The 27,634-nt window shown below is 56.9% G+C and overlaps 1 protein-coding gene and 1 long non-coding RNA gene across 3 annotated transcripts; one reads left to right on the plus strand and one right to left on the minus strand.

Annotated features, from left to right (window-relative positions):
• Positions 1 to 885: 885 nt before the first annotated feature.
• On the minus strand, positions 886 to 26,791 carry NECTIN2 (nectin cell adhesion molecule 2). 2 transcript variants are annotated; one of them, XM_053668674.1, is made up of 9 exons: positions 26,470 to 26,791; positions 16,130 to 16,519; positions 11,911 to 12,207; positions 10,763 to 10,880; positions 10,381 to 10,529; positions 4,439 to 4,601; positions 2,818 to 2,881; positions 2,579 to 2,677; positions 886 to 1,943 (listed from the first exon to the last, which is right to left on the minus strand). In XM_053668674.1, exons 1-9 carry the CDS (start codon positions 26,558 to 26,560, stop codon positions 1,677 to 1,679), a joined length of 1,638 nt encoding a protein of 545 aa, XP_053524649.1. In that variant the 5' UTR covers positions 26,561 to 26,791; the 3' UTR covers positions 886 to 1,676. The 2 variants fall into 2 exon arrangements, with proteins under 2 accessions (XP_053524649.1, XP_053524650.1); XM_053668675.1 differs by lacking the exons at positions 886 to 1,943; positions 2,579 to 2,677; positions 2,818 to 2,881; positions 4,439 to 4,601 and adding an exon at positions 6,499 to 7,227 and having other exon boundaries at positions 26,470 to 26,790.
• LOC119034837 (uncharacterized) lies at positions 8,255 to 10,386 on the plus strand. The gene is made up of 3 exons (XR_005079651.2): positions 8,255 to 8,351; positions 9,822 to 10,055; positions 10,203 to 10,386. It is a non-coding gene; the product is annotated as an uncharacterized LOC119034837 (long non-coding RNA).
• Positions 26,792 to 27,634: the final 843 nt, after the last annotated feature.

Consider the following 27,634-nt stretch of genomic DNA (forward strand, 5'->3'; position numbering starts at 1 on the left):
TTACCCACAATGCCCTTTACCTGCTTAACGTGACAGTTGTCATAGACCCACCCCTGTCCTTACCCATCATGCCTTCTGTTCCCCGCTCCCTACACCCCAGACCTGCGTAGCTGCGGCTTCTATCTTTGGCCCATTCATTCCAGTCCCATTACCCAGCATGCCTCTGTCCCATTCATTTGAGGTTTATTGCCTATACCAGCTGTCCCCAACCTTTTTGGCACCGAGGACCGGTTCATTCGCTTGGCCGCCGCTCACCCCCTGCTGTGCGACCCGGTTCCTAACAGGACACGGACCGCTGCCCGGGGGCCGCAGCCGCCTGGCCTATACTACCTTCAGCCCATTTCTGTTGTACCTGTTCACTTTCGTCGTTCTTCTAGCACTTCAATGAACTATTGTTTGAGTCTATTATCCAGCATGCCTGTAGCCCCCATTTCATTACCCATCCCTGCCTCTGGCTCCTTCATCCAGATCTATTACCCATCATGTCCTGAGCTATTACATTATTCATAATTTTGCCTTTGGCCTATTCTTGCCACCTATGCATTAAGCCTGAACCCCTTGTACTTAATTACTACCATGCGTGTGTCTGTTCTGTTCGCTTCTGCCCCTTACCCGTTAGACTGCTGTTGCAGTTTCCTTTTTGTTCACTACCACGGTGGGATTCACCCCCCTCTCCATCACTCACCATTATGTTCTTGGTTTATGCACTTTACTCATTATCCCCTCACTTAATTTTTCATGTCTTTGGCTCTTTTGGTTTTGCCTGTAACCCATCTTGACTTCTGGTCTACTGATTGCCTTAAGCCCTGGGCCCCATATTCATTACCCATCATGTCCCAGCCTCCTCCCCTGCACACCCCACAGAAAACCCAGGTTGAGAATTGGTCAAAGTATAAATTCATATTTTGTAGATAATTCCATATTACAAAACTATCAGATCCTCCATCTGCACCCCCCCACCTCCCTGGGAGATGTTTGGGTCCCATCCCACTGAGCAGCAGTAAAAGGACTTAGTTGTCTTCAAAGTAACAAGAAACCCTCTCAAGGCTGGAGCTAGCAAGGCGCACACTGCGTGATGCTCACCCATTCTAGTCCTGGACTGGGGCTGAATTCCCTGAAATCAGGAAATGGGGAAGCAGGAACTCAACGAAAGGCCTGGACCCTGAGACTCCTGCCTGCAGGAGGGAGAGGGGGAATCCCTTCCCTCTCATCTTTGGGGAACAGGTGGGTGGGGGGCGAGTGAGGCTCTGCTGCCTGGAGGGCTCAGGTCTGAGCAGCAGGGTGCCTGCCCCCAACCTCCAGCCAGCAGAGCTGTTGGGAGTTTAATGCCTGAGGACAAATCAGAGGCTGGGGTCTTTGGAATTTGGGAGGAGACTGGAGATTTGGGGGGATATGAGAGGTATGAACTAAGGTCAAGGTCTTAGGAATGCTTGGGTCAGAGGTCAGGCAGCCACATACCCTACCCCTTCCAACACGTGAGATAAGGTTGCCAGGTTTCCACTGTCATGGCCAGTTTCTCTGGGTCACAGATCATGGGTTAGAGGTCATAGTGGAGCCACCAAGGTAAAAGTCACAGATGACATGCATGTGGCTGGCTGGGTCAGAGGTCGGGGGGCTCTAGATCCCTGACAGCGAATTGAGGGATCAGAGAGGTGAGAGGCCAGGGCCATGGCTGCTCACACATACATGGCCCGGGACATGACAAAGCCCTTGCCCTGGTAGGAATCAGAGGTGCTAGAGTAGGACAGGGCATCGTAGATGGGGTTGATCTTGTCCAGGTAGTTTTCCTCTTCATCATCCTCATCTTCTAGGTTCAAGGAAATTCTCTTCGCAACAGGCGGCCCTGGAGGCACCAGGAGGGGGGACCCCAGGCTTGTGGCCCCCAGGAGCAGGGGCCCGGGTCGCTCTTCCAAGGTGGGCAGCTCATGGTACCGAGGCATTTCCTGGGAGCGGGGTGGGAATAAGGAGCCCAAGGTCACCTCCTGAACATGACACAGAATGCCAATCTGCCCCCCCCGACTCCAAAATCCTGACCATCTGCCCATGACGACCAGACCCAATCTCACCCCTTGTTACCTGGGTCAGCAATGCGCTGGGACAGCCATGGCTTGTCCCTAAGTCAAAGCCCACAGCATGGACTCTCCCCCTGGGTTTCTACTTTGTCTTTTGACTCCTGACCCCAAGTCTTTCCCCTCGAACCTTTGTTTTCAGTCCGGATCTCAACTACTTAACCTTAAACCTGAAATAGCCCCTGAAACCTTGACTCGTCACAACTTCCATACCCGACCCCTGACCTCCAGTAGACCGCTGAGGGAAGTGACTGGCTTATCCTAGCGTGTCTAGCCAATGTAGATGTTTAACTAATCTTCACTGACTTTCACTGACTGACTTTATACTCTAACATCATGCCCTTGGGTCTTTCAGTCATGACCTTTCCCACTGAATTCTTTCAATGCCCTAATCTCTGGCCAGAGACAGAGCTCTGAACTGGAGTTGTGACCTTTGGTCCTTGATCTCTTATGTCAGAGACTGATCCCGGGCGCTTAAACTGAGCCCTTGAGTCCAGCCTCCTCCTCACCCGAGTTCCCATCTGCTCAGCGATGGAGATGCCAGCATCAAAGTAGGGGGTCTTGAGTGGGCTGTGCTCTGAAGGCCCGAGAGTGAAGAGCTGGGAGGGCTGCAGTGGGAGGGGGTAGGTCAGGTCAGGACTCTTGGACAGTCGGCCCCTCCCGCAGCCCCCTCCTCCCACCCCTGGCCTTACTGGGGAGGGGTGGGCATGGAGGTGGGAGCGGCCTGCGCTCCACACAAAGTGCTTACCATCTCTGGCTCCTCCAGCTTTGTCTTTGGCGTGGGTGGCTTGTACGAGGGAGGCCCCTCCAGGCTGTGGATTGGGAGGTAGGTCAAGTGGTGGCTCAGACCTGAGAAGCCCTCCTACCCTGGGGCCAGTGCACAGGCTCTTCTCTCTCTCTGCCTGATACCCCTTCCACCACCGCCACTCCCCTTGCCGGCTAACTCCTACTTATCCCATGCATCTTCTTCTTCCAGGAAGCCTCCCTGACTCTCCAGGAAGATCAGGGTCTCCTGGTACGTGATCACATCTAATAGGATACCTCCCGCTCCGGTATGCAACTAACTGCATTTGTATCTGCAATGTCGTTTCTGATGTCAGTCAGTGACTGCACCCAACTGTGGGCAATGTGAGGGAGAAAATAAGGTCTTTGTTCAACCAGGTATTCCCAGGACCCACTACAAAGAATTCAGTAAATGTTAAAAGAATGAATGAATGGCCTTGGCAGGTGTGGCTCAGTGGATTGAGCGTGGGCTGTGAACCAAAAGGTCACCAGTTCACTTCCCAGTCGGGCCACATGCCTGGGTTGTGGGCCAGGTCTGGCCCCTAGTAGGGGCCACGTGAGAGGCAACCACATATTGACGATCTCTCTCCCTCTCTTCCCAACTTCTAAAAATAAATAAGATCTTAAAACAGAAAGAATTTATGTTTCCATGTGTTTATGTGTGTGGACACGTTTTACATGCTTGTCTCATCATTGCATTCTTAACCTCCAGGGCCTGGCTCTGAGTGGATACTTTTTAAAAATTTTATTTATTTTCAGGCAGAGGAGCAGGAAAGGAGGAAGACAGGGAGAGAAACATCAATGTGTGGTTGCTTCTTGCTCTCCCCACACCGGGGAACCTGGCCTGCAACCCAGGCATGTGCCCTGACTGGGAATCGAACCAGCGACCCTCTGCTTCACAGTCTGGTGCCCAATCCACTGAGCCACACCAGCCAGGGCTGAGTGGATACTTACTGAATACTTGTTGAATTGATGAATAGATGAGAGGCTGTGTTGAGGTTACATATATAAAATACATCTCACCAAGCCTGGCACATAAGAGGTGCTATAAAACAGAAGTGTAGCTAGTTTCCCCTAATGTTCAGGTTCCTCCTTTCTGATACTAAGAAAGATTTTACTGGGTAGGTGGCCACCCAGAATAAAGACTACATTTCCCAGCTTCCCCTGCTGCGGTGGACGGCCACGTGACAGGTTCTGGCCAATGGAAATGAGAAGTGATGGGTTCCCTTATAGGACAGCTGAGTATCCTCTGTTTTCTTTTGCCCACTGGCAGGCATGAGGCTTTGAGGCCAGGATAACCATGCCCGATAGTCAAGTACACAGATAATGAGAGAAGAGTGGGGAGCCATCTTGAAATGTGAGCAAAGGTGGAGCAACAAGATAGCGGGAGCCTGGGCTCTGATGACGCCACAGAGCAGGGCTGTCATACCCACACTTTATAAGCCAAAAACTCTCCCCTCTCCACCCTATTTAAGTCATAGTTATTTTGAGTGTCTCCATTTCACACAGCCATTACGGATGATTTTCTTACGTCTTCACCCCCAGCCTGGACTCCCCAGTTCTAAGACCCCTCCCACATCACTCACTCCTCCTCCTCCTCCTCCTCCTCTGCTGCCTGCAACCTCTGTTCCTTCCGCTGCTGCCGGCAGATGAGGATGGCTGTGGCGGTCACAGCGGTAGCAATGATGGCAGCGATGATGCCCCCGATGATGCCGCCCGTGGCCCCTGCACCTGCTGTGTTGGGGGACTCTGCAAGAAGAGGGACAGTGAAAGAGGCTGTGGCTTTCTCCATGAGGAAGCCACGGCCCCTTACTCCCAACCGGCCTCCCCAAGTCACCACCCAGCTGCCGCCTCAAAGGCAGGGGACAGACCTTCTTTCATTCAACTAATCTTTATCGAGCACTTTTTATGGGACAGAGTGGCGAGCAACAAATATACAAGAGTCCCCAAGGGACTAGGTTCCAGTTGGGCAGGGGGACCAACAGGACAGAAACGAGGAGAGCTAACACACCAGGTGGCAGTAAGTGATGCGTGATAATACCGCACAGTGGGGAAGGTGATGGGAAGTGACCGAGGCGGCAGAAAGCCTTACTGCAAGGTGACATTTGAGCAACAACCTGAAGGGGCTGTACGAGGTGAGCCATGAAATGCGAGAGCAGTCGGGCAGAGAGAGGACAGCCAGTACAAAGGCCCTGAGGAGGAAGCTTGGTGGGGTTTTTAGGACCAGCAAGGAGCAGAGGGATGAGGGGACGCGCAGGGAGGCGGGGGAAGGGAAGCGGCGGGGAGGGAAGTGGATCTGAAAGGCAGAGAATTGTGGGGGTGGGATGCTGGGATTGGGATTGTAACCTGCCATTCATTACCCTCCTTCCCAGGGAAGGAAGTCGTCCTGGGAAGAGGGTCGGAGCTCCTCCAACCGAACAAAACGGGAAATGGCCTGAGAGGCGCGCATGGCCCCCTGGGCTTCTCTTGTGTAGCACTTTGCACTCTCTAAAGTTATTATTGGAGCAATTACCTCCATGCTTGCCAGTTTGCACACTAGGCTGTGAGCTCCAAGGGCAGGTTGGCTCTGCTACATGGGTCAGGAGGGGCGGGCACGGGCGCTAGGGACCTATTATATGCCAGACAGACAGAATTCCTGCCCCGGACCTCTGGGCTCTGCCCTCCCATGGTGGGGAGAGGAGCGGGGGGATGGGAGGGGGTGGTGCAGACAGTCAACAACCAGAGGAAGTGCTGTGAGCAAAAGCCCCATGCACAGGCTTCCCCCTCTCGGGTCCAGGAAGCCCACTCCGTGGATGAGGCGATAAAGGCCCCCAGAGGAACCGCGTCTGCATCCCTGCCCTGCCCTGATTTCCATCCACACTTCCCGTTCCACGGCCCGGCCTTCTCAGGAGGATTTAAGCGTGGGAGAACTGAGCAGAGCCATTGCCGCTCAGTCCATCCGGGCCCCCCTAAAATTACTGTTCCTCTCGTCGTCGTCCTTACTGACTGCATGTCCGGGAGGGCAGGGTTGCGCCTGCTCTAGTTCCCGCTGCGTCCCCAGCAGCTGAGTGCAAATCAAAATCAGTAGAACTGAACTCATCGGCAGTGACCTGCCCCACACTTGGCAATGGAGCTCAGCCTACAGAGCTGCGTGCCTGCCTGGGCAGCAGAGACAAAGCCCAGGGTGTGGCCTCAGCGGGTGGGGAATGAAGTGACTGGGATTTACCCTTGCCTCTCCCCTTCCCCCGCTTCAGTCCCCAGCCTGGGGGTGGGGGCATTAGGTTAGGGGTACAGGACTGCAGCCCCTCCCTCTGAATCGCTGAAATTCCCTCTAGCTGGGCCCCCAGGGAAAAAGAAAGAGGAAGGAGGCTGGGAAAGGCCAGTTGGAGGGGAGGGACTTTCCTGTTTTCTCAGTAGCCCCGCCTGCCCTGCACCGTGGGGCAGAAAATGCCAGGGGGGCAGCTGGAACCTCTGAGCCCAGCTCCCCGTCCCACTGGCCTTGAGGGGGCGGGTCTCGGCATCCACGGTGTCCTTCAAGGACCCAAATGGCGAGAGCCCACCAGCCTCCCCAAGGCCAGCCCCACTAGGCTCCCGCAGCCTGGAGCCCAGTTGAACTCTCCTACCCCGCAAGGAGGGGTCCAGTGTATCTATCACAAGACACCCCCGATGTTTTCCTGCAAGGCGTTTATTAACTCCTGAGTGTCACAAGGTAGGGGCTGGGGCAGACCAGAGCCAGAAACAAGTCTGGCAGGGAGGGGGGCTCCTCTGTGGGCCCCTTTGCCCCTCCCCCACACGGCCCTGCAGACAGAAGTCCAGTGTGTGATAATCCACCTCCCTCTGCGTCCCAGGAAAGCGGGAGGTAGCATCTGAGCTCCAGTGTCACCAGGACAAACGAGTCCGACCAGTCTGGAGCCCTTGGCTGGCACTGGTGGGCTCTGTCTCTGTCTGTCTGTCTGTCCCGGGGGTCACACATAAACCGCCCGTCGGGAGATGAGGGAGCCGTCCAGCTGGGACTCCATGTCGTCCTCCAGTGCCGGGGACGGAGGCAACATGAGGCCTTTCTCTGCCTTCTCCTCCTCTTCCTCGTAGCCCTCTTCCGCGTCCTTGCCGTCCGGCGTCAGGGGACCAGGGGTTGTGGTCCAGAAGACGGGGCCCCCGTTCTCAAACACTTGGGTTTTCGGATTGTAGGATCCTCGGCCGCTGTCTCGTCCCTCTCGTCCTTCTCCTGCTGTTCCTCCCGCGCCTCCTCCTCCTCCAGGGCTCTTCCTCCTCCTCCTCATCCTCAGCAGGATGAAGGCCAAGGACCCCCCAGCCAGAAGCAGCAGCACCAGCAGTGTCCCCCCCACGGCCCCCCACACCATGGGACCCTCGTCTTGGGGAGAGGCCCGGGGGGTGTCTGAGGAGAGAGGAGGGTGAGAGAGAGAGAAAGGGAGACACGCGGTCAAGAGGATATATCTCGGGGGACACTGAGGGGGCAGTGACAGGAATCAGGGAGACGGCTGGGCACAGCGGAGGGGGGGGCAGGGTGAACCCACTCACTCCACTGCAGGCTTTGTACCCACAGGGGCTGCCAGTTGGAGGCTCCCCCCAGGTGTCCTCTTTCACCTGCCCCGTGTTCCTGAACCCGCCAGCCAACATTGCAAACACCAGCTGATTTCACCGAAAACCCCCGATTTCATTTAGCGAGAGAAAAATTCAGATCTGGCAGTACCAAGGTCTCATGTCCCCGACCTGGTGATGGGCAACCCGGAGGGAAGGCTGGTGGCCGGGAAGGGAACTGGGTTCCACACCTGGCCACCAGGTCGCATGATGGGACCCAGGAGGTGTGTGAGTCTGCGACCCCTTGAAGATGGATGAGCTCTGAGGCCAGCGTCATGAAATTTCAGGGCAGATCCAGCCAGAAAGAGAGAGAGATGGATTCAGCCTGAAGCTGTCTGGCCCCAAAGCTCTCTCTGCCCTTGAGGGAAGGACTCCGAGGGGGAGGGGCCTCCGGAGAACTGCCCCCTCAGCGCTGGGAGAACCTGGTCTGGGCAGCGTGGTTCCTGTCCGGGCCACCTGCCCCCAGTGTGGAAAACGGGGCTTAGCAGGACTATTGTCCCTTCACCCTCTAGTGCTTCCTGCAGTGGCTGAACAATAAGGGAAAGATGGGGGGGGAGTGAGAAGGAATCCAGGGAGGGCTGAGGAGGGAGGTGTTGGAGGGAGGGAGCATGGGGGGCGGGGCGCGGGCCACGCCCAGGACAGACGTGCTCCGCTGGGAACCCGATCACACCTGCCCTTTCCCCACCCCCTGCACCCAGCAGGTGGCGCAGGGGAGAGACCCGGAGGGATCCAGTTACACCAGACCCTCCCTCCACCCTCCACCCTCCACCCCCGCACACCGAGGGGGCCGCCCGCGGTCCTGAGGGCATCCGTTTCCGGTGTCTTGCACGCGGGGCTCCCCAGCCAGTAGGCTGTCAAATCACTTTTAGTGACTCACAGGCCGCAGTAAAAAATAGAAAAGCTGCACCTCAAGTATGAAGGGTAAACAATACTTTGTGAGCCTCTTTGAGGGGGGCTGTGTGCCTCCCCCAGACGCTAGGTGGGGGCGCGGAGCGGACTTCGTCCACAGGGTCTGGAAACCGGCTTTCGCCCTCGGGGTGGAACTGTTTGCCCGATTCTGGGGGTGGTGGTTTGAGGCGGCAGGTGAGTGTCCGTGGGTTGAGAGTTCTCCGAAGTCTCCCTGAAGTGACCTCAGCCGCTGTCGTCATCACCCCCCCCCCCCGCTGGGCCTGATTGTTTTACTGGGTGAACACCAGCAGGGGCTGAACTCCGGACCCGGCGTGTTCCTGGTGGTGGACAAGCCTGGCGTTTCTGTGTGCATGTTTTTGAGGGGGGGACATGTTTTTGTGGCTCCCTATTCCTCCGATGGCCCTCCAGAGTGACTGTGTTCGGCAGGGGGCAACCCTTGCAGGTGCCTGTCGACAGAGTGTGGGTCGGGACCCGTTTCTCAGCTACGTTTCTGGGTTAGAGCTTCGGGGTGTATTTCCAGTCGGGTGCCTTGCTGGGAGGGTGGGGCGGTGCTTTCGGGGTGTGCCTTGGAGGGCAGGGAGTGTGTCTCATCCACCACCGTCTTCTCTGTGTTAGGGAGAAAGTCCGGCTAAGAGGAAATGTCTAGATGACTATTTGTGGAAAGAGAATCTCGGTAACGGGGTTTCTGGGGAGTTTCTGAGGGTGTGCACCCCAAGCCTGTCATGGAGTTTCTCAGTGAGTCAAGATGTGATTGTTGATTCTCATGGCCCCCCCCCCCCGCACGTCTGATGACTGAGTGCCCCTTCAGGTGTGTGTCTGTGGACCGGAGGTGACAACATGCTGAGGGCGGGCTGGCTGTCTCTCCCAGCGTGTCGTCTGTGACAGTGTCTCTGAAGAGCACCATCACATCTCCCTGGCAAGTGCCTGCCTTCCTGAAGAGGCGCCGGTTGTCACCTGGGTGTCTTTTCTAGATGTGTGTGCGGTGTAAGATTGTATCAGGAAAGGGATCTGCTTCCATCTGGGGTCGTGCTTCTGAGGGGGCCAAGCCCTGGTCTGCGTGTTGTTTGCACAGGTGTGTGTCACAGACAGTCACGCAGGGCGGGTGTCTCCCTAGTTAGGAGTCTGGCTGGGTGTTGTCCGGCTTTGTTCACCGTCTTGGCTGGTGGCCCTGCCCTCTCGGGGTGTGTGCCGTGGTGACAGTGTGTGGGTTACACCACAGGCGAGTCTGTTTTGATTCCAGCACATCTCGAAGCACAGGGAGGCCCTGTTACCTGCAGGTGCAGGTCCTGCCGGCCGCACCTCTGACAGGAAGGGGGGCTCTGCTCCCGGCCACAGGGCCAGTGGGTGTCTGAGTCTCGGGGTGCCCGGCCCCGTAACATCCCTGCCTCCCTCTGGGGCGTGTGGGTCTCCAATTGTGATCTCGCCCCCACTTCCAGCTGCCCGTGGGCTGGCTCAAGCTGCCTTGGCCCTTTCCCTCTCTAGCTTTGCGCCCGGGACGCTGCGTCTGAGTTCACGTCAAGGAGACTCGGAGAACTTCCTGCCCACAGAGCCCTTCCACCAGCAGTCACCATTTCCCAACTGCCAGCTCCAGAAACACAAGTGTTCCAATGTGCAGTGAAAGCGGCTTCCAGACCGCGACGACCAGCATTCCCCGAGAAACTCATGTTTGCCTGAGAAACACGTGGATCTCTCTGCATTAGTCCTGTGGTTCTGTGGGTGCGTCTCCCTGGCTGGAACCTGGGGCTGTGTCCCTGACTCTCTTCCCAAAGACCCTTCCTGGGCCCTACCTTCCGGGAAGCCCCCAGCACACGTCTCAAGCTCCCAAACTCCCCTGCCAACACCTACCCTGTCACCCCAATCCAGATCCACCTGGGGGCAAGAGAGAACGGCCCCGCTGCCCTGCTCTCCCGTCCATGAGGCGGGTCTGGGTCCCTCCCCCAGCCGGCGGCACGGCCTCTCCCAGCGCAGCCCCGGAACCAAAGGAGCGGACCACCTGGGGAACAGGCCCGGCCGCCGCGTGCCGCCCCCAACGCCAGCTCACCTCGGACGAGGACCACCTGCTCGGCACGGCCTGTGCCCAGGGCGTTGCTGACGGTGCAGATGAAGGTGGTGTTGACCAGTCTGTCCACCGAGTAGACAATCAGCTGGGAGCCCTGGCCTTTTGCTGAGGCTGGTAAGTCACCTGAAGTCCTGGAAGATGCAGAGGTCCCATGAGGGGGACAGCAGGGACCACAGAGGAGCACCGGCCTGGTCCCCGATGACGCAGCCCTCAGGAGCCCACAAGCTCCAGGAAGCCACCACAACTTGCTTCCTGAGTTCAGACCCCAAAGTTGCCAGCTGCCTCCCTCTGGGTGGACTCATGGTTGGGGCCCCCGGCCCCCCTCCCTCAGACCCCCCCCCGTCCGGGTCCCCCCAGGACTCACGTGCTCCAGACATAGTCTGTGGGCTCTGGGTTGCTGTGGGCGTCACAGTTCAGGGTGACGTCACTGCGGCCGAGGTACCAGTTGTCATCATAGCCGGAGATGGTGACCTCAGGGGGGTCTGGAGGACATGGGGGGACTGGCTCAGAGACGGGAGCATCCCACAGGGGCTGAGAGGTGAGCAGGGAGGTGGGGTCCTGCAGAAAGGGGACGGGCTGGCAGGCGGGGGACCCGTGGGAAAGGTCGGGAGTGAACCGTCTGGGCTGCGCCCTCGGCCGAGGCCAACGCAGACTCTGTTCACACACCCTCGGGTCCCTCGGGGAAAGTTTACTTTTTTCAGTGCAGGCAGCACCTGAGGGAACCACTATAGATAATGTGTGATTTCCAACACGCCCGGAGCAGATAAGAAAGTCTAATTAAATCTTGGTTTAACCATCGGAAGGCGCTGCCTGGGGAGCAATGTGGAAAATGCTGGGTACGGCCCTGGCTGATGTGGCTCAGGGGATCCAGCACCGGCCGCCTGCCAACCGAAGGTTGCCGGTTCGATTCCCAGTCAGAGCACATGCCTGCATCGCAGGCGAGGTCCCCTGTTGGGGGCGGACAAGAGGCATCGGGCTGATATCTCTCTTGTGCATGCTGGTATTTCTCTCCCTCCCTTCCCCTCTCCCTAAAAAAATAAATAAATCAAATCTTTTAAAAGTGCCAGGGTCTGGGGTGTGTCTGGAGGGTGGCTGACAGTGAAGTCACTTGGTGGGTAGAGAGCCAGGGTAGTACTGGGGGTGTCAGCGTGTGCCACGTTCGGAAGAGCTGGCACAGAACACACAGGCAGTGGGCAGTGCTGACTTGGCCCGGTGGGGCCCACAGGAATCATTTTGGGGGCAGGAGCTGGTGTGGAGACCGAAGGAGAGTGAATTTACAGTGTAAGTGGGGTGGGTGTGTAGCCACCGCCGTGGGCTGGGCAGCCCGAGGAGTCCACACGGCTGGTGGAGGCGGAGAAGCTATTGCTGGGGGCAGCAGGTCAGTGTTGCCCGGGGGCCGGTGCAGAAGTGTGGACAAGGGACAGGGGGCGGAGTCTGGCTGGAGCCAAGGCAGACAGCCCTCAGGGACGGTGCGGACAGGGTCAGGGCACGGCCACATCCAGACGCACTCACAGCGCACAGAGAGGGTCACCGGCAGCAGGTCTGGCTCCTTGAAGGTCTCATGCTCCACTTTGCAGGTGACCTTGACACCATCTGCTTGGCTCGAGGGCACCAAGGTGTAGCGGCTGGTGACCGTGACTGTGCCGAACACGGGCCCGGCCACCTCGGTCTCCCTGGCCTCTCCATTCAGGGGCGAGAACCAGGAGATCCGGGCGGGTGGGCGGCCCCCTGAGGAGACGCAGCGGGCCACGGGCACAGGCTGGGAGCCGACGGTGACCTCCTGTGCGTCCACCTGGTTCTGGGGCTTGGCTGGGGGGAGAAGACAGAGGGTGGTCACTCCTCACCTGCAGACACTCAACAAACCCATCCGCGGCAGCGCCCCTAGTGCCTGGGTCCAAACCCCAGCTCTGCTTGCTTAGCAGTTGCCCAGCTCTGGGCAAGGAATCTCCCACCTCTGAGCCTCAGTTTCCCCTTGTGTAAAGGGAGGATAATAAAAGTACCCACCCCACGGAATTGTTGTAGGGACTAGAGAGAGATCCAAATAAACTGAACAGTGCCCAGCAATCACTGTTCTACATGTCAGCCTTTATATCATAGAGCAGTGTCCAAAAGCCCGGAAGAGGCTGGGAGTTGAAAAGCCAAAGCAAAATAATGGGGTTCAGAGATCCAAGTGAAGGGGCCGACCCTTGTCCTGGAATGGTCATCAGACTGTGGAGGCAGAAGTGGGAGAAAGGCAAGGAAGAAACCTGCAGCTCATCAGAGTTTTTAGCCCCTTCAAGCATCCCCTCGGAAAACGTGGAAAAATATGCCCTGGCCGGGTAGCTCAGTTGGTGAGAGCATTGTCCCGATACGCCAAGGTTGCAGGTTTGATCCTCGGTCAGGACACATGAAAAATCAACCAGTGAGCCCTGGCTGGGGTGGCTCAGTGGATTGAGCGCCAGCCTGCAAACCAAAGGGTCGCCGGTTTGATTTCCAGGCAGGGCACATGCCTGGGTGGCGGGCCAGGTCCCCAGTAGGGGGCATATGAGAGGCAACCACACACTGATGTTTCTCTCCCCCTTTTTCTCCCTCCCTTCTCCTCTCTCTAAAAATAAATGAATTAATTTTTCAAAAAATCAACCAGTGAATGCATAAATAAGTGGTTCAACAAATTGATGTCTCTTTCTCTAAAATTAATTTAAAAAAAAAAAAGGAAACATGGAAAATACCAGGAGGAATACAAACCTCCATGAGGAACAGTGTGAACCCATTACCGACGTGTCCACAATCAGACTGTCCCCCGAGTTCTTCATCTCTGGTTCCTTCTGGGCCTCTCCATCGGGGTGTCTCCTGAGCTTCCTAACATCGGATAGCCCTCCTCTCCTTCCCCCACCTCCCCGGCCACCACAGCCTTGGATGGGCCTCCCCACATCTTTCCCTGGTGCCCCTCCCCCTCCCATCTGTCCTCTGCCGGCTCCAGGAACGCCACGCGCACCCCCACCAACCCACCGTGGGACCTTGGCTGCCCCATGCCTGACACTGACACCCTCTGGCCTCCCTTCTCCTTGGCCTGCTCTCCTTCCTTCCCCGATCCCAGCCTCACTTCCTCAAAGGAACTTTCCTGACCCCCCGCCCTCTTGCTCGATAGTGGCGCTCACTTATTCTGCTCAAGAAAGCAGAGGTTTGCCCTGGCTGGCGTAGCTCAGTAGGATTGAGCACGGGCCTGCGAACCAGAGGGTCGTGGTTGGATTCCCAGTCAGGGCACATGCCTGGGTTTGCAGGTCAGTTCCCAGCAGGGGACGCACGAGAGGCAACCATACATTGATGTTTCTCTCCCCCTCTCCTTCCCTTTTTCTCTAAAGATAAATAAATAATAAAATCTTAAAAAAAAAAAAAGCCTGATTACCAGAAAGAGGGACAGCCATACATGGATGTTTCTCTCCCTCTCTCCTTCCCTTCCCCTCTAAAGATAAATAAATTAAAAAAAAAAAGAAGAAAAAAGACAGCAGAGTTGGCTACGCTGTGCCCCTGCCGTCCCTGATGTCTTGAACAGAACAAATGATCGCACAGGAGACCTCTGCCAAGGGTCGGGGGAGAAGAGCTGAGCGCTGACTTATGCAAAACCACTTGTAGTTTCAGCTCCTTAAAAAGAGAAGCGTTTACCGGGAACGGCACAGGGTTCACCCCTCAAACTCTCTGGGGCTGAGAGGGGGAAAATGAGGTGTCGGGAGTGACATGGCTTCCGGAAGGTCACGGAGGAACGGCGGGATTTCCAGGGGAAGGCCAAGATTAAGGGGGAAGCAGCATCCTCTGAAGGAACGCCCTCCCTGAGTCGGCCCCACCCGATGGAGTGGTGGTGCCGGAGCCAGAGGCGGGAGGAAGTCACCCTCATGCCGGAGCCAGAGGCGGGGAGTCCCTCTGACCCTCTTCCCTCAGTGCGTGGACCAGCGCCAGCTCTCTCCGAAAAGCAGCCTTTATTCTGCCTGTTCTACTGCTTCTGCCTCTTCCAAGCCAGTGCCTTCTCTGCCTGGCCTCCCAGCTTCCGTCTCCCTTTATCTTCCCCATTCATGCCGTCCTCCCAGTTTTGTCTTTTTATAATTTTATTTATTTTTATATTTTTAAAGATTTTATTTGTTTATCTTTAGAGGGGAAGGGAAGGAGAGAGGGAGAGAAACACCAATGTATGGTTGCCTCTCGTGCGCCCCCTGCTGGGAACTGGCCCGCAACCCAGGCATGAGCCCTGCCTGGGAATTGAACCGAGATTGAGTGGTTCGCAGGCCCGCGCTCAATCCACTGAGCTACACCAGCCAGGGCTTTGTCTTTTAATAATTTTAACACCCTGCCCCGGGTGCCCCTGTGGTGCTCCGATGATGGCTCTGGACGAAGCCTCGGAGGCCCACGCAGCCTGGCCCTGTTGGCGTCCCCGCCTCGTTGAGGGTCATTCAAGCCCTGGCCATCACCGCCCCCACCCCCCGCAGCCTCCTTTCTGTGCCTGGAACTTGCCAGGCTCCTGCTCACATCCCAGCTTCTGCATATGCTGTTCCCTCTGCTGTGCTGTTCCCTCTGCTCGTGGCTGCGTGCCCATGGGTGGGCTTCCTGTACTTCAGGACTTGACTAAGAGGCTCTCCCTGACCATTCTACCTAAATAAGGCCACTCAGGGCGTGGCTGGTGTGGCCCAGTGGATTGAACACCAGTCTGCACACCTTAAAGTCGCTGGTTCGATTCCCAGTCAGGCCACCTGCCTGGGTTGCGGGCCAGGTCCCGGGTAGGGGCATGTGAGAGGCAACCCACTGATGTTTTTTCTCACACACTGATGTTTCTCTCCCTCTCTTTCCTTCTCCCTTCCACTCTCTCTAAAAACCAATAAATCAAATCTAAAAGAAAGAAAAGAGGCTACTCGGTCTCTTACTGTATTACAATGTTCTGGTGTTTCGTCTGTGCACTAACGTGATTATCCTCTGGCTTTACCTCTAAAATCCTTCCCGCCCCCTCCCCCCTCCCCCGTCTCCACCTTGGTCCACACGCCCTCGCCTCCTGCCTGGACTCGTGCGGTCACCTCCTCCGAGGTCTCCCGGCTCCACCCTCGCCCGCCCCGTGCATCTGCAAGGAGCCTGTGAAAACCCAAGTCAGACCACACTGTTCTCTGCACAGAACTTCCCACAGCCCTTGTTCTTTCAGGTTAAGAGCCCGAGTTTCCACGTGGTCTATGGGGCTGTCCACGATCCATCACCTCCTTGACCTTGTCCCTTCCTACTTCCTCCCATTCACACACCTCCAGCTGCACAGACCTCTTGGCTCTGCCTCAGCCGGTCCAGGCCCGCCCTGCCACAGGGCCTTTGCACTTGTTACTCCCTTGGCCTGAACTGCCTTCCCTTAGACCCGCAGGGGTCCCTCACCTCATTAAAGTTCTTGTTCAAATACCACCGGATCGCCCGAGCTAAAACTGTAAGACGTGCTGCTCCAACCTCCAGAGTACCTGTAACCACCTGCCTCACTCTTTTCCCCCTTATTATTACTCATTGCTTCATCCCTAAGAGCCTAGAATAGTGCCTGGCACACAGTAGGTCCTCAAAATGTATTTGTTGCACGCCCTGTTGCCTGCTGCACCCCCAAAACTTGCAGAACAGCGTCTGGCACACAGTACGTGCTTAACGAGCATCTGACAGTCAAAGGCAGATTGTGGAGAAAGCAGAGAGAGACACGGACCCGCAAGGGGCTCTCCCGCCTCCCTGCCCCCCTCGCCCTGCTCACCTATGGCTCGGAGCCAGGTCACCCCACGACTGGTGCCCTGGGGGAAGGTGGCAAATTCGCAGGAGTAGTTGCCCTCGTCCTCCACTCTCAGCCCCTGGAGGACCAGTGTGGCGTCCTGCATCTCGGAGCCGGGCTGGGCCGCGGGCCCCGACCCCATGGCGAGGAAGGACAGCCGCTCCCTGCTGAACTGCGGGCTGGGGAAGCTGAGACCATGGGACGGGTGGAAGGCGGCCACGCTCTGGGTTTTCCCGGCCGGGTCCAGGCGCTGCCACGTCACCTGAGAGACGTTGACTCTGGGACCTTGTGACAGCAGGTGGCACGGCAGCTTCACCGTGTCCCCCAGCAGGCCCCGCACCTCAGGCGGCATCTGGACTTGCCCATCCTGGGCTCCTGGGGAGAGAGAAAACAGAGAGGTCAGGTGGGGGAAGGACCCAGATACCTCCCGGCCGGGCAGGGCTGTCACCGAGGGGGCCCCGGGGGGACACACGGGCCCCGAATACAACGCCTGGGCCTTCTCGAAGTTTCCATTCCTAAAAGGCCCACCAGAAAAGATACATGGAGTCTGGACCATATTCTATGTTATGGAATTACTGTTAATATATTTTTAAAAGATTTTATTTATTTATCTTTAGAGGGGAAGGGAAGGAGAGAGGGAGAGAAATATCAATGTGTGGTTGCCTCTCGTGAGTCCCCTGCTGGGACCTGGCCTGCAACCCACGCATGTGCCCTGACTGGGAATCGACCTGTGATCCTTTGGTTCACAGGCCTGCACTCAATCCACTGAGCTACACCAGCCAGGGCTACTGTTAATATTTTTAGCCGTTATAAAGGAATTATAGTTACCCAGTATTCCTTTTTCTTAGAAGATACAGGGTGGAAATGTCACGCCTGCAGCATGCTTTCCAGTGTTTTTTCAGCAAACTCCAAAAAAAAAAAAAAAGGCTTAGAAAACTCGATGGAGCAAATGTGACAGAAGGGAGCCACTGTCAAGGGCAGTAGGTGGGGGAGGGGCCCCTCTTCCAACTCCCACGTGGACGCTGGAAATTTTTCATTGTCAAATGTTGGGAGGAAAAACCATCCTCTGAAACAAAATCAACTGAACGACTAAAAGCCTTTCACAAAATACATTTTCTAAAAACTTTTTAAAAAAGTATTTTATTTATCTTTAGAGCAAGGGGAAGGGAGGGAGAAAAAGGAGGGAAACATCAGTGTGTGGTTGCCTCTCACACGCCCCCTACAGGGGACCTGGCCCACAACCCAGGCATGTGCCCTGACTAGGAATGGAACTTGCGACCCGCTGGTTTGCAAGCTGGTACTCAATCCACTTAGCCACACCAGCCGGGGCAAATTTTTTTTTTAAACTGTGAAGTCTGAGGGTTGTCTTCATCTTTTCCTGCACAGTAAGATACGTTCCCTCACTTTTCTATAAAACCTACAGACCTCCCAGCCTATCTTTTCATTAACCTCGGCTTATTGAGATACAACTCGCATTCATCCACTGAAGTGTACAGTTCAATGGCTTTTTGTATATTCATAAGAGTTATGAATGTAGTGCTATAATCTATTTTAGGACATTTCTGTAACCCCCTCAAAGAAATCGCTGGACCCATTAAACAGTCACTCCCTGTTCCCCTCTCCTCTCACCCCCTGGCCGTCACTAATCTTTCTTTCTCCATAGATGGCTCTATTCTGGACACTCCATGTAAACAACGTGGCCTTCTGTGGCTGGCTTCATCCACTCGGCATGTTTTCAAGGTCCATCCATGCTGTGGTGTCTGTTGGTACTTGGAGCCTTTTTCATGGCCAAATAATATTCCACTGTCCGGGGAGATGCCATTCTGTTCCTCTTTCAGGCGACTGTGAATGAAGCTGATGTGAACTCACACTCTGAATCCAAGTTTTTATGTCAACGCTTATATTTTATTTTTCAGCTTATCTCTTGTTTCCTCACTTTTAATAAAAACGGGGGTGGGGTGGGGTGGGGCAGAGAATCTTTCTCTGCCCTGCCGGGCAGCCCAGCATGGCCACTGAGGGTTCAGACTGCCGGACTTTGAATCCTGGCTCTTCCAGGACTTGCTCCCTGTGTTATGGGAAGCAGGCCCAGCTGCCCACCTCTACCAAGGTCAACACTCAAGATGCAGGTGCTGATGGAGAGGAAAGTGGTTTATTTAGAGGCCGGCCACCTGGAAGATGGGGGGCTCAAGCCTCCAAGCCCACCTCCTAGGAAGATGGGGGTCTCACATCACAAAGCCTATCTCCACATCTCAGTACAGGCAGAGGTTTCTATGAGGGAGGGGGTTGAAAAGTTCTCTATGTGCTGACTAGCATGGTTCATCCCAGTGAGGCAATTGATGGTTTAGTCATCCTGGTTTATTGGTAAGTCCTGGATTCCTGTCCTGATTATATGTCATCCTGCCTCCACTGTTGAATCTCCCAGAGCCGGGCTGCCCGAGGGCCCAAGTCTGTATCTTTTGAAGCCAGTTGACTAGGACTCTTACACAAACATGCTCTTCATCTACAAGCTACAAATTAGTCGGAATCAGCACTCACGGAAACAATGTAGAAGAAATGGGGAGGTGTGTTACAAGTTCTCACTGTTATAATTTTCCCTGGTCACAGCTGTGTGATCTTGGGCAGGTCATTTAACCTCTCTGTGCCTCAAGGCCACAGGAAATACAAGACCAGTGGCTTGTTAAATAAACACAGCCAGCTAAATATAATTACAAGTGGCCCTTGACACTCAGCCTCGAGGCAAGGCCAAGGGCACACACGCCCTGCTTTCAAGGGGCAACTGCTGCCCAGCTCTCTCTGACCCAGCTTCCGGCCTCACCCGGGGAACCGAGGGCACATGAACAGGTGACTCTAATGAGAGCGTCCCCAGCAAAGGGCCGCCTCTCAGGTGAGGCCGGTCTCAGGGACTCTGGAAGGAAGCCTTCGGTGAAGCCTATTTGGTGCTGCACACAATCTCACGAAATACCCACACACATCCACAACGCTAACCCAAGGGCGCCACCTTGGGGGGTGGGGGGACGAGGGGGCTTCCTTGCAGTGGGGTCGCATTATTGTCTCAGGAGTGTGAAACTCTGGCCCTAACCCAGGTGGCTCAGTTGGTTAGGCACCGTTTTGTCAAGCAAGAGGTCACTGGTTTGATGCCGGGTCAGGGCACACGCCTGGGTTTTGGGTTCGGTCTCCAGTGTGGGTATTCACAGAGCACATTGATGCTTCTCTCCCTGTCTTTCTCCCTCCCTTCTCCTCTCTCTAAAAATAAATTTGGGGGGAAAAAAAAAAAAAGAAGAGTATAGGACTGTGGTCCAGACTGGGTAGCTCAGTTGGTTAGAGCAACATCCCGATGCGCCTAGGTTCTGGGTCTGATCCCCAGTCAGGGCACATGCAAGAATCAACCAACGACTGCATAAATGAGGGGAAGAACAAATCAGTGTCTCTCCCCCTCTCCCTTCCTCTCTCTCCCTAAGATCAATAAATAAAAAGAGTGTGGACCCTACAGCAGACCGCCATGAGCTTCCCCTCTGGGGCTCTTTCTGGGTGGGTGGCCTTGTCCCCCCATCTGTAAAATGGGGACGTTTCAGGGGCCCTGCAGGACCCGCTGTGACAACTCCACAGAACCATCTTCTCCGCCAAGCCTTCCCGGGGCCCACCCCGCTGACTGAAGCACAGGAGGCCGCGGCTCTCCCTTGTGTTTACTTTCTGCCCCCGCAGCACCGTTTCAAGCTGAACCAGCGGCACAGAAGATTAAATGTCCAATGCACACAAAAGTGGACGTGGGGCTGTGGTGGGGGACAGCTGGGCGGAGCCGTCCCAAGTCCTTCCCTCCGCCCACCTGGCCCCCAAAGGCGGGGTCCCTTTCTAGCTGGGTGAGGAAGGGAGGACAATCAGTCAGGAAAAAACATCCAGGCCAGGAGCCACGGAGACCAAAGTGGGGTGGGACCAAGGAACCCGGCTTTCTCCCTGAGGCAACTGGGAGCCTTTGAAGGGCCCCTCAGCAGGACAATGACTTGGCTTAAACCAAGGGGTCTGAGGGGAAGGAGGAGCTGGACAGAAGTGAACGCTCGGCAAAAAGGCCTGGGGAAAGGTGTAGATGGACAGACGCAGAAGGGAAGACTGAGGCTTTGTGTGGAACGTGAAGGGGAGACCACACGACCTGGGGGCGTGTTCTGCCCGGCCGTTCTTTCCCATTCTATTCTAATCCAACTAGTGACTCAACACACAGAGACCGGAGGCTCAGGGTCAGCCCCCTCCCACAGGACAAGGGTTTTTTTCTGTCCTGTTCCATCCCCGTATCCCCACAACCTACAACAGGGCCTGGCAAGTAGGAGGTGCTCAATAAATACTGTGGACTGAGCGCCGGGCTGTGTGCCACAGGTGTGCCAGGCGAAATCAGGTGCCTGTCCTTCACTGACATTGAGTGGGAAGACACATACTGGAAAAAGCCATCACCGAGGTTGTTGTTAACAAGGAAGGGAGTAGGGGTGGGTGGGAGTCCGGGAAGAACCCAGAGCAGGGGCCTGAACCATCTGAGGAAGGCTAGGAGGGCTTCCTGGAGGAGGAGGCCCTATTCCTCTCCAGTGGAAACTGAGGTCCAGGTGCACAGTCCCCTCACCCCCTCTGGGTCCTGATGATTCAAGATGCTCCCATTTTTCTTGTAAGGGAGGCTGCCCTCCCACCCCTGGGGGGCCGCTGGCATCTCAGTACTTTCGGCTCCAGAGGGTTAGAACAACCACCAACTACTTTTAGTTGCTTGTGTGGCAAATTCCTCGGGTAATTTTCATCCCCGGTACTCCGTCCCTGAGGTCCACACACCGCTCCCCTCCCTCACCAGGTTCTGAGATCCTGCAGGTACAAGGTTCCCATTCCAAGTTTCTAACTGTGAATGAATGGGCAGGATGACTCGGTCCCTGTGGCATTAACAGTCTGTCTTCTAGGCAGTCCCACTTCAGTAAAAGGTTCGAGATCGGGGGTCTTCCCTGAGCCCCCTCCGTCTCCCGTCCCACAGGCAATCAGTCCATCAGGAAACCTGTCAGCTTCACCTTCAAAATACACTCACAGGCAGGCCCCACCCGACCCCTGCACTGTGCTCACCCCCGGCCTGTCCACTGCCACGCACTTCCCAGTCATTCCTCCCACAGAGGATGGCAGTGGCCTCTCAGTCTGTTCACAAGAGCAGCCAGAGGGGTCCTGTTAGAAGCTACAGCGGCAGATCAAGCGCCTCCTCTCTGCTCTGAGCCCTCACGTGGCTCGCTCTCAGAAAAAAAAAAAAAAAAAGCTCAAGTCTTCACAGCGGCCACAAGGCCCTGCACAGTCTGTGCTCGCCCTCTCTCTGACCCCACCGCCCACCCTCTCCCCTCGGCTCACCCTGCTCTGGCCACATCCGCCTGCTCACTAACTCGTCATTCAGGCAAGTCCCACTTCGGGTCTCTGGTCTCTGCACCGGTGGTTCCCTGATCCCAGCGAGCCCTCTCCCCACGTTTTGCCACGGCTCCCTCCCTCCCACCAGGTCTTTATCACCCCAATGATAACAACAAAACCTTATTTTTCCCTCTAGCACCTGACACCTCTTCCCCACTAGGAAATCGGTGCCAGGGGTCGGGGAGGACAGGGATCTTCGTCCTCTGTGTCCAGTTTCCTGGGGCACCCCCAGAGCCTAGCACGGTGCCTGGCACTCGACGGGAGCTCCGTAAGTGTGTGGAGTGAACGACGGAGGAGGACGGGACGTGAACAGTGCACTAGATCACACAGGCTCAGGCTGAGTACAAGCTTGGCCTTTTTCTTGAGGTACTGGGGAGCCATAGAGAGTTACAGGCAGGGGTTAGGTTTGTGCTTTTGAAAGAGCCCTCAGGATGGAGTGGGGCCGGGACCCAGGGGAAGAAGAGGCACCTGGGCCAGGGAGATGGAGGACGAACTGGACTGGGACACAATGGGACACTCGAAGACGCCGGGATGGCCGGGAAGACATGGACGCTGATAGGCGGGGGCGGTGGCGAGGGACGCCCAGGTGCTCTGCGGTTCGGGTGCCACTGGCAGGGAAACAAAGGCAGGAGGATGGCTGGCCTGAGTGAGGACCCTCACGCGTCCAGCATGCTGCTGGGCCGGGGCCAGTGCTCTGACCTTGGCCGGGACATGGCCAGCCCCACAGTGAGGGGGAGAGTGGCTGTGGGAACACGGACTTCCCTCAGGAGGCCAGACTGGTGACAGCTTGATGAGGTGTCAGCTGGGTCCCCAGACACGCTTCCTTTCCCTGTGACCCCGGCCTGCAGGTTTCCTGCAGTGGCAGAGTGGGGTACCTCATGGAAAGTCCAGGGGAAAACTTTGGGGGACAAAGACGCTGAGCCTGAGATCCACAGAAGGAAGATAAGGCAGAGAGAAGAGAGGACACAGTGACTTACAGAGCCCTGGAGGAAAGGGGGGGCTGGCCTTCAGGGTCTGGGACAGGGCTCCTACCCAGCTGGCCCCTCAGGGCTTGGCTCACCCCCCCTCACCTCCCCCGCCAAGACCTATAAACTAGAAAGCCCAGCGTGACCCGCCCTCGCCCACAGGGCGAGACCAGACTCCAGCAGGCCCTTGAAGGCTGGCGTGCTCTGAGCGCTGGCCTCAGCTGCTGCCTCAGCCACCTCATTAATTAATTAATTGCATTAATCACAGTGCCCACCCCCACAGCGGACATCCGGGAGCCAGTTTGGGAACTGCGCATCCGTCAGGGTATGGGGCTGTCCGCCTCAGCCCCGACTTCTGCACCTGCCTCCCCTTCCCACAGGGCCTGACACCCCAAGGGCCTCCCCTGTGGGGTCCCCCCTTTCTAAGGGTGAATCTCTAGGGCCGCGCTCGCTGGCTGAGCCCCTCAGACAGACCCCCTCACCTGCTGCTCTAAATGTTTCTATGTCTCTGGTCCTGTCTATGTTGGCATCTGGTTCTTAGGGTCTCAACCTGGCCCCCGAGTCTCCAACTCCCAGGGGCACCGGTCTCGGCGGGTCTCTCTCGCAGCCTGTGTCCCTCCTTACCTGTGTCTCCCAGGAGGCCCTGGTCTCTGCTTTGTGTCTCTCCTATTCTTTCAGACAGTTTTATTGAGATATGTTCCCGACTGTCAATCTGCCCATTTACAGTGTACTGTTTCAACAGCTTTGACAGTGTTTTCATAGATTTGCGCACCCGTCAGCTCCCTCAACTTCAAAACATCTTCACTAGCCCAAGGAGATACACCCATATCCCTTACTGTTCTGTGCTCTGGCCGCTGCATAGCGCTGACATCCGTGGTCTCAGGGTTTCTGGGTCCGGGTCCCCGGGGGGTGCGGCTCCCTGCAGCGCCTCCCTGGGTCTCTGATCTCTTGGGGTTTTCTGGTCCACGTCTCTCACGGTCTCTGCCTCGGAGGCTGTGATCGCCCTGCTTCCTGGGTGTCCCCATGTCTCTCCACATTTCTGACACCCCTTCTCCCTGCCTGAGCCACCTCACTGTGTCCCTTCTCCTCCTCCCCCTCCTGCTTCATTTCTCTGTAGCTCAGGGACATTAAAAATTTAACAGTGTCCCAGGCAGGAGTGGGGGAGCTGGCTGGCATCCCCAACTCCCTGTCCCCCCCCCCCCCACCCCGCCGGCACTGCTGGCCTTGAGGAACTTGTGCCCCGGCCTCCCAGGGTCACAGTATCTCCATCAGTCACAACAGAGTCCTTTTGAGCTGCCTACCGGTCACGGAACCTCTAAGTCTGTCTGCTTAGGCCACTTTGCCTTTATCCTGGGGTGTCCACCAGCTCCCTTCCGCCTGCCGTTCTCTGTCCCATCCTGTGTCTTCCTGCCTCGCCCTTTCCCCCATCTCTCGGCTCTATTCCTGGGTTTCTTTCCCCGTCCTTCTATCTGTTTCTGTCACCTTCCTTCTACTGGCTTCTGTCCTCGTCAATGTATCTCTCTCTCCCCCCGTCTCCCTCTCCCCGGTATGTGAGCAGATCACCCCCTTTGCCAGCCTCCCTTCCCTAATGAGAAGAGACAGCAGGCCTGCAGTCCCCTCTGCTCCCATCCCCCTCCACGACCTGACACGGATGGGCAGGGAAAAGCAGGAGGCCCAGGCGGTGCACCCTGGTCCCTGCAGGCCCGGGAGAAGGAAGCAGACAGCAAGAGGCAGGTGAACAGAGATGGGAGGAGAGGAGAGGGAGGTGGAGAGAAGGGAAGACAGAAAGCGCCCGGAGATGGAGACTGATGAGGGGCAGAGAAGGAGAAATGAGCAGGAGAAAACAGGGAGAGAATGTGAGGGAAAGAGGGAGAGGGATGGAGGGAGAGGGAGGGAAGAGGAAGGAAGGGAGGGAGGGAGGGAGGGAGGAGAGAGAGAGAGAGAGAGAGAGATGGCAGAGAGCAAAGGTGCAGGGAAGAGGAAGGCCCCCCTCCTCAGGTGCTAAGAGCTTTCCCATGGGATCAGTGGGAACTTGGAATTCTCCCAGTGGCCCCCCCAGGAAGGGACTGTTTACAAAGGATCCATTTTACAAAGGAGAAGGGGGGGGGGCTTGGAGGCACTTTCTGGAGCCCACCAGGTACAGCAGGGCCAAGAAAGGCTCCGAAGTCTGCTGTCTGGCTTCCCAGGATGGGCCTGGCTGCGGCTCCTGGGAGGGCGCTGGCTTGCCCCTTCCAAGCCCATTTCACCTGCAGAATGGGGACAGGTCCAAGACCTGGATCTTAGGGTGGTCTACAGCATTCCATGAGATCAAGCACCGCCTGGAGGCCTGGCTGGAGGGGGAAGTCAGAGAATTCCTCCAGGGGTACCAGGTCCTGACCTCACACCCCTAATCTGGCACATGATCTTAGCCAAAGGGTGAGAAGTGACCGCATCCCTATCTCTGACACAGAAGGGAGAGGCAGAGAACGGAAAAGACTGTACTCAGCTCTAGGTCAAGGCTGGGAGAAAACTCGAGACATGCTGGGAAAAAATGAGGCCGGAGGGGTGACCCAAGGCTCCCCTACAACCCCCTGGCGAAACCTAGAATCCTGAGCCTCCAGCAGGCGGGGGGGGGGGGGGGGGATAAACAGTCGGGTCACCTGCAAGGGGCGGGGCCCCAGCCTGCCTCACCTGTTTCCTCCCAGCCCCTCCCCCACCGGGTTTGAGGGTGGGAGACTGAAGGGGCCACTGGGCTAAACAGAGGGAGGGGCAGGGGATTAGGGCGGCGTCTCCTAGCTTCCCCCTCCCGCACGGCTCCGAGGACAAAGGCGCGACTAGAGGAAAGATAAAGGTCCTGAAACTCTGGAGTCCGCAAACGCGAGCCAGGAGAGCGCCCGCCGGTGTCTGCTTGGGGTCGGTTAAAGTGAAACCGGAAAAACTTCCCCAGGGACTTCCCAGGGAACGACTCAAAAGAAAAGGGAAAGGTCCCAGCCTTCGGGACTTGACCTCTTACTCCAACGCCTAGTCCACCCAAGCGACTGAGCCTCCAGTTTCCAGACAGAACCCCTGGCCCTCCATTAAATCTCGAACCCAAGAGACAAGATCCCAGCCCACATCCCACGATTAAATGTGAAGCCAACGACATAGGGCCTCTTGCACCGCCCCCCCCCAAATCTAGCTGGGACCCAGAAGACAGAGCCCCTTACTCACGATTAATCTGAAACCCACAAATTTGAGCTCCTGCCCCCAATTCTATCAATATCAGTAGGCAAAGCCCCTAGCCTTCGTTCTACCTGAGCCCCAGGAGACAGAGCCCCCAGCCCCTCATTTTTCTGAAGCCCAGGAGTCAAAGGCTTCCGCTCCTTGAGCCCCCCCCCCCGCCAGGTCTCCCCAACTCTCATCCTCGTCTGTCCAAGGGACCGAAAGTCGAGCTCCCTGCCCCTCTCGGGGACCTCCACATCTGGCCCCGTGCCCTCAACTCTCCCAGGCCTCAGATGCCCAACCCTGGGAAAACAAAAAAAATGGGGGGTGATCTCGCCTCGCCATCGCGACCCTCCGGCTGGCGGGTAGGGTGGGGTGGGAGACATTCCAGAGGAGGGAAGCGGAGAGAGAAACCCGGATCCAGATAAACCGAATGCCGAGGGGTGGGGAGGGGGCTAGAGGCCTCGGGTTTAACCCTTTAGGCGCCTGATTCTGAGCAAGGGGTAGGGGGGTAACAGAAGTCCCGTGTAGGTCGGGGAGTTGGCATTTAGAAAGGTGTTGGGGATGAGAGGAATGCTGAGGGGTAAGGGTCGGAGTATCAGAGAGGGAATGGGGTCGGGGGGTGTCGGAGAGGCCAGTCAGGAAAAGGGCGCGCGAGACAGGGGCTCGGTGAACTGGGGGAGGGGTGGGAAAGGTGCTCAAGCTCCCCCCACTCAGAAGCTGGGGAAGGGCTGGGTCCGCACGGGGAAGGGGGCGTCTACGGTCGCTCACCGGCTTTTCCGAGCAGCAGCGGCAGCAGCAGCGGCAGCAACCGAAGCGTCGGAGACGATCTCGACGGCGGGAGGGCTGCGGCCCGGGCCATGGGGGGCCCGGGGAGGGACTGAGGCCGGGCAGGGGCCTGCGTGTGGCTCTGCGTGCGCCAATCGATTGGGCAAACGAGCAGGTGCCTGAAGGGCCCCGGCTCCCTGGCCGGTTCCCGCTGTGTTCTCTCCAGGCGCCGATCTCCGTCCCGGCCCTCCCGGCTCCGTGCCTCCGACCCCTAGCTTCTTTCAGTAGGTTTGGACTCGCTGACGTCACAGGACCAACCCCCTTTCCCGGCTCCCCTCCAGCCAAGCTGATCTAGGGCTCCGGCCCCGCCCCCTCCTGAGATTCCAAGTTGTCCCTCCCCGGGATTCTACGCCCGGCCCTCCCAGCTGTCTGCCCCGCCCCTTCCCAGAATTCTACACTCCCCGTCCGCGGGTATTCTGTGCCCGCCCCCTCCCAGGATTCTGCACCTGCCGCCCGCAACGATTCCAAGTTCGCCCCTCCCGAGATGCTACCATTGCCCCTCCCCCAGAATAATCTTGACCCTCCTTAGTATATAAGCCCCGCCCCTTGCGTTCTAGCCACGCCCCTTCTACGGAGAGCCCCGCTCCCCATTCCGTGTCTACTCGCTTCACCTCTGAGGTCCTGCCACGCCCCCTTCTGGCTCCAGGCAGTCTCCCCGCCCCCGCCCCAAGTGAGGCTACACCTCCGCCCATCCTCTCACTGGTTTGTCCGTTCCGTTTTTTTCCGGGAATGCTGGACGCCTGGTCTCGGCCCCGCCCGAAGTTCTTAACCCCGCCCTTTTCAGTCTTAGTCCAGGCCCTCTTGTCACACCTGCGTGAGGCCTGCGGCTTCTCATAGGCTCGCCCCTTCTGAAGCCCCGCCCTCGCTCCAAAACACTACCCTACCCCCGTCTCTGGACCTTTATTCTGGCCCCTCGAAGTGTGACTGTCGTGTTTCCGGGCTTCTCAGCAAGTCCTTTTCTCTTTCTCATCGGACGCTGGGAGTCGCTGCATCGCTTCTTTCTCAGTTTCTGTTTGTGTCGTAGTGCCTCCGTCTTTGTGTCTCTCACTATCTTTGGGTCTTCTTCGTCTCTGTATTTCTCTGTCTCTGAGTCTTTTATTCCTAACGT

The sequence above is a fragment of the Artibeus jamaicensis genome, unplaced genomic scaffold, assembly GCF_021234435.1.
Source record: "Artibeus jamaicensis isolate MK-2021 breed Jamaican fruit bat unplaced genomic scaffold, CSHL_Jam_final contig_1526, whole genome shotgun sequence".
In the NCBI taxonomy this organism is placed as follows: Eukaryota; Metazoa; Chordata; class Mammalia; order Chiroptera; family Phyllostomidae; genus Artibeus; species Artibeus jamaicensis.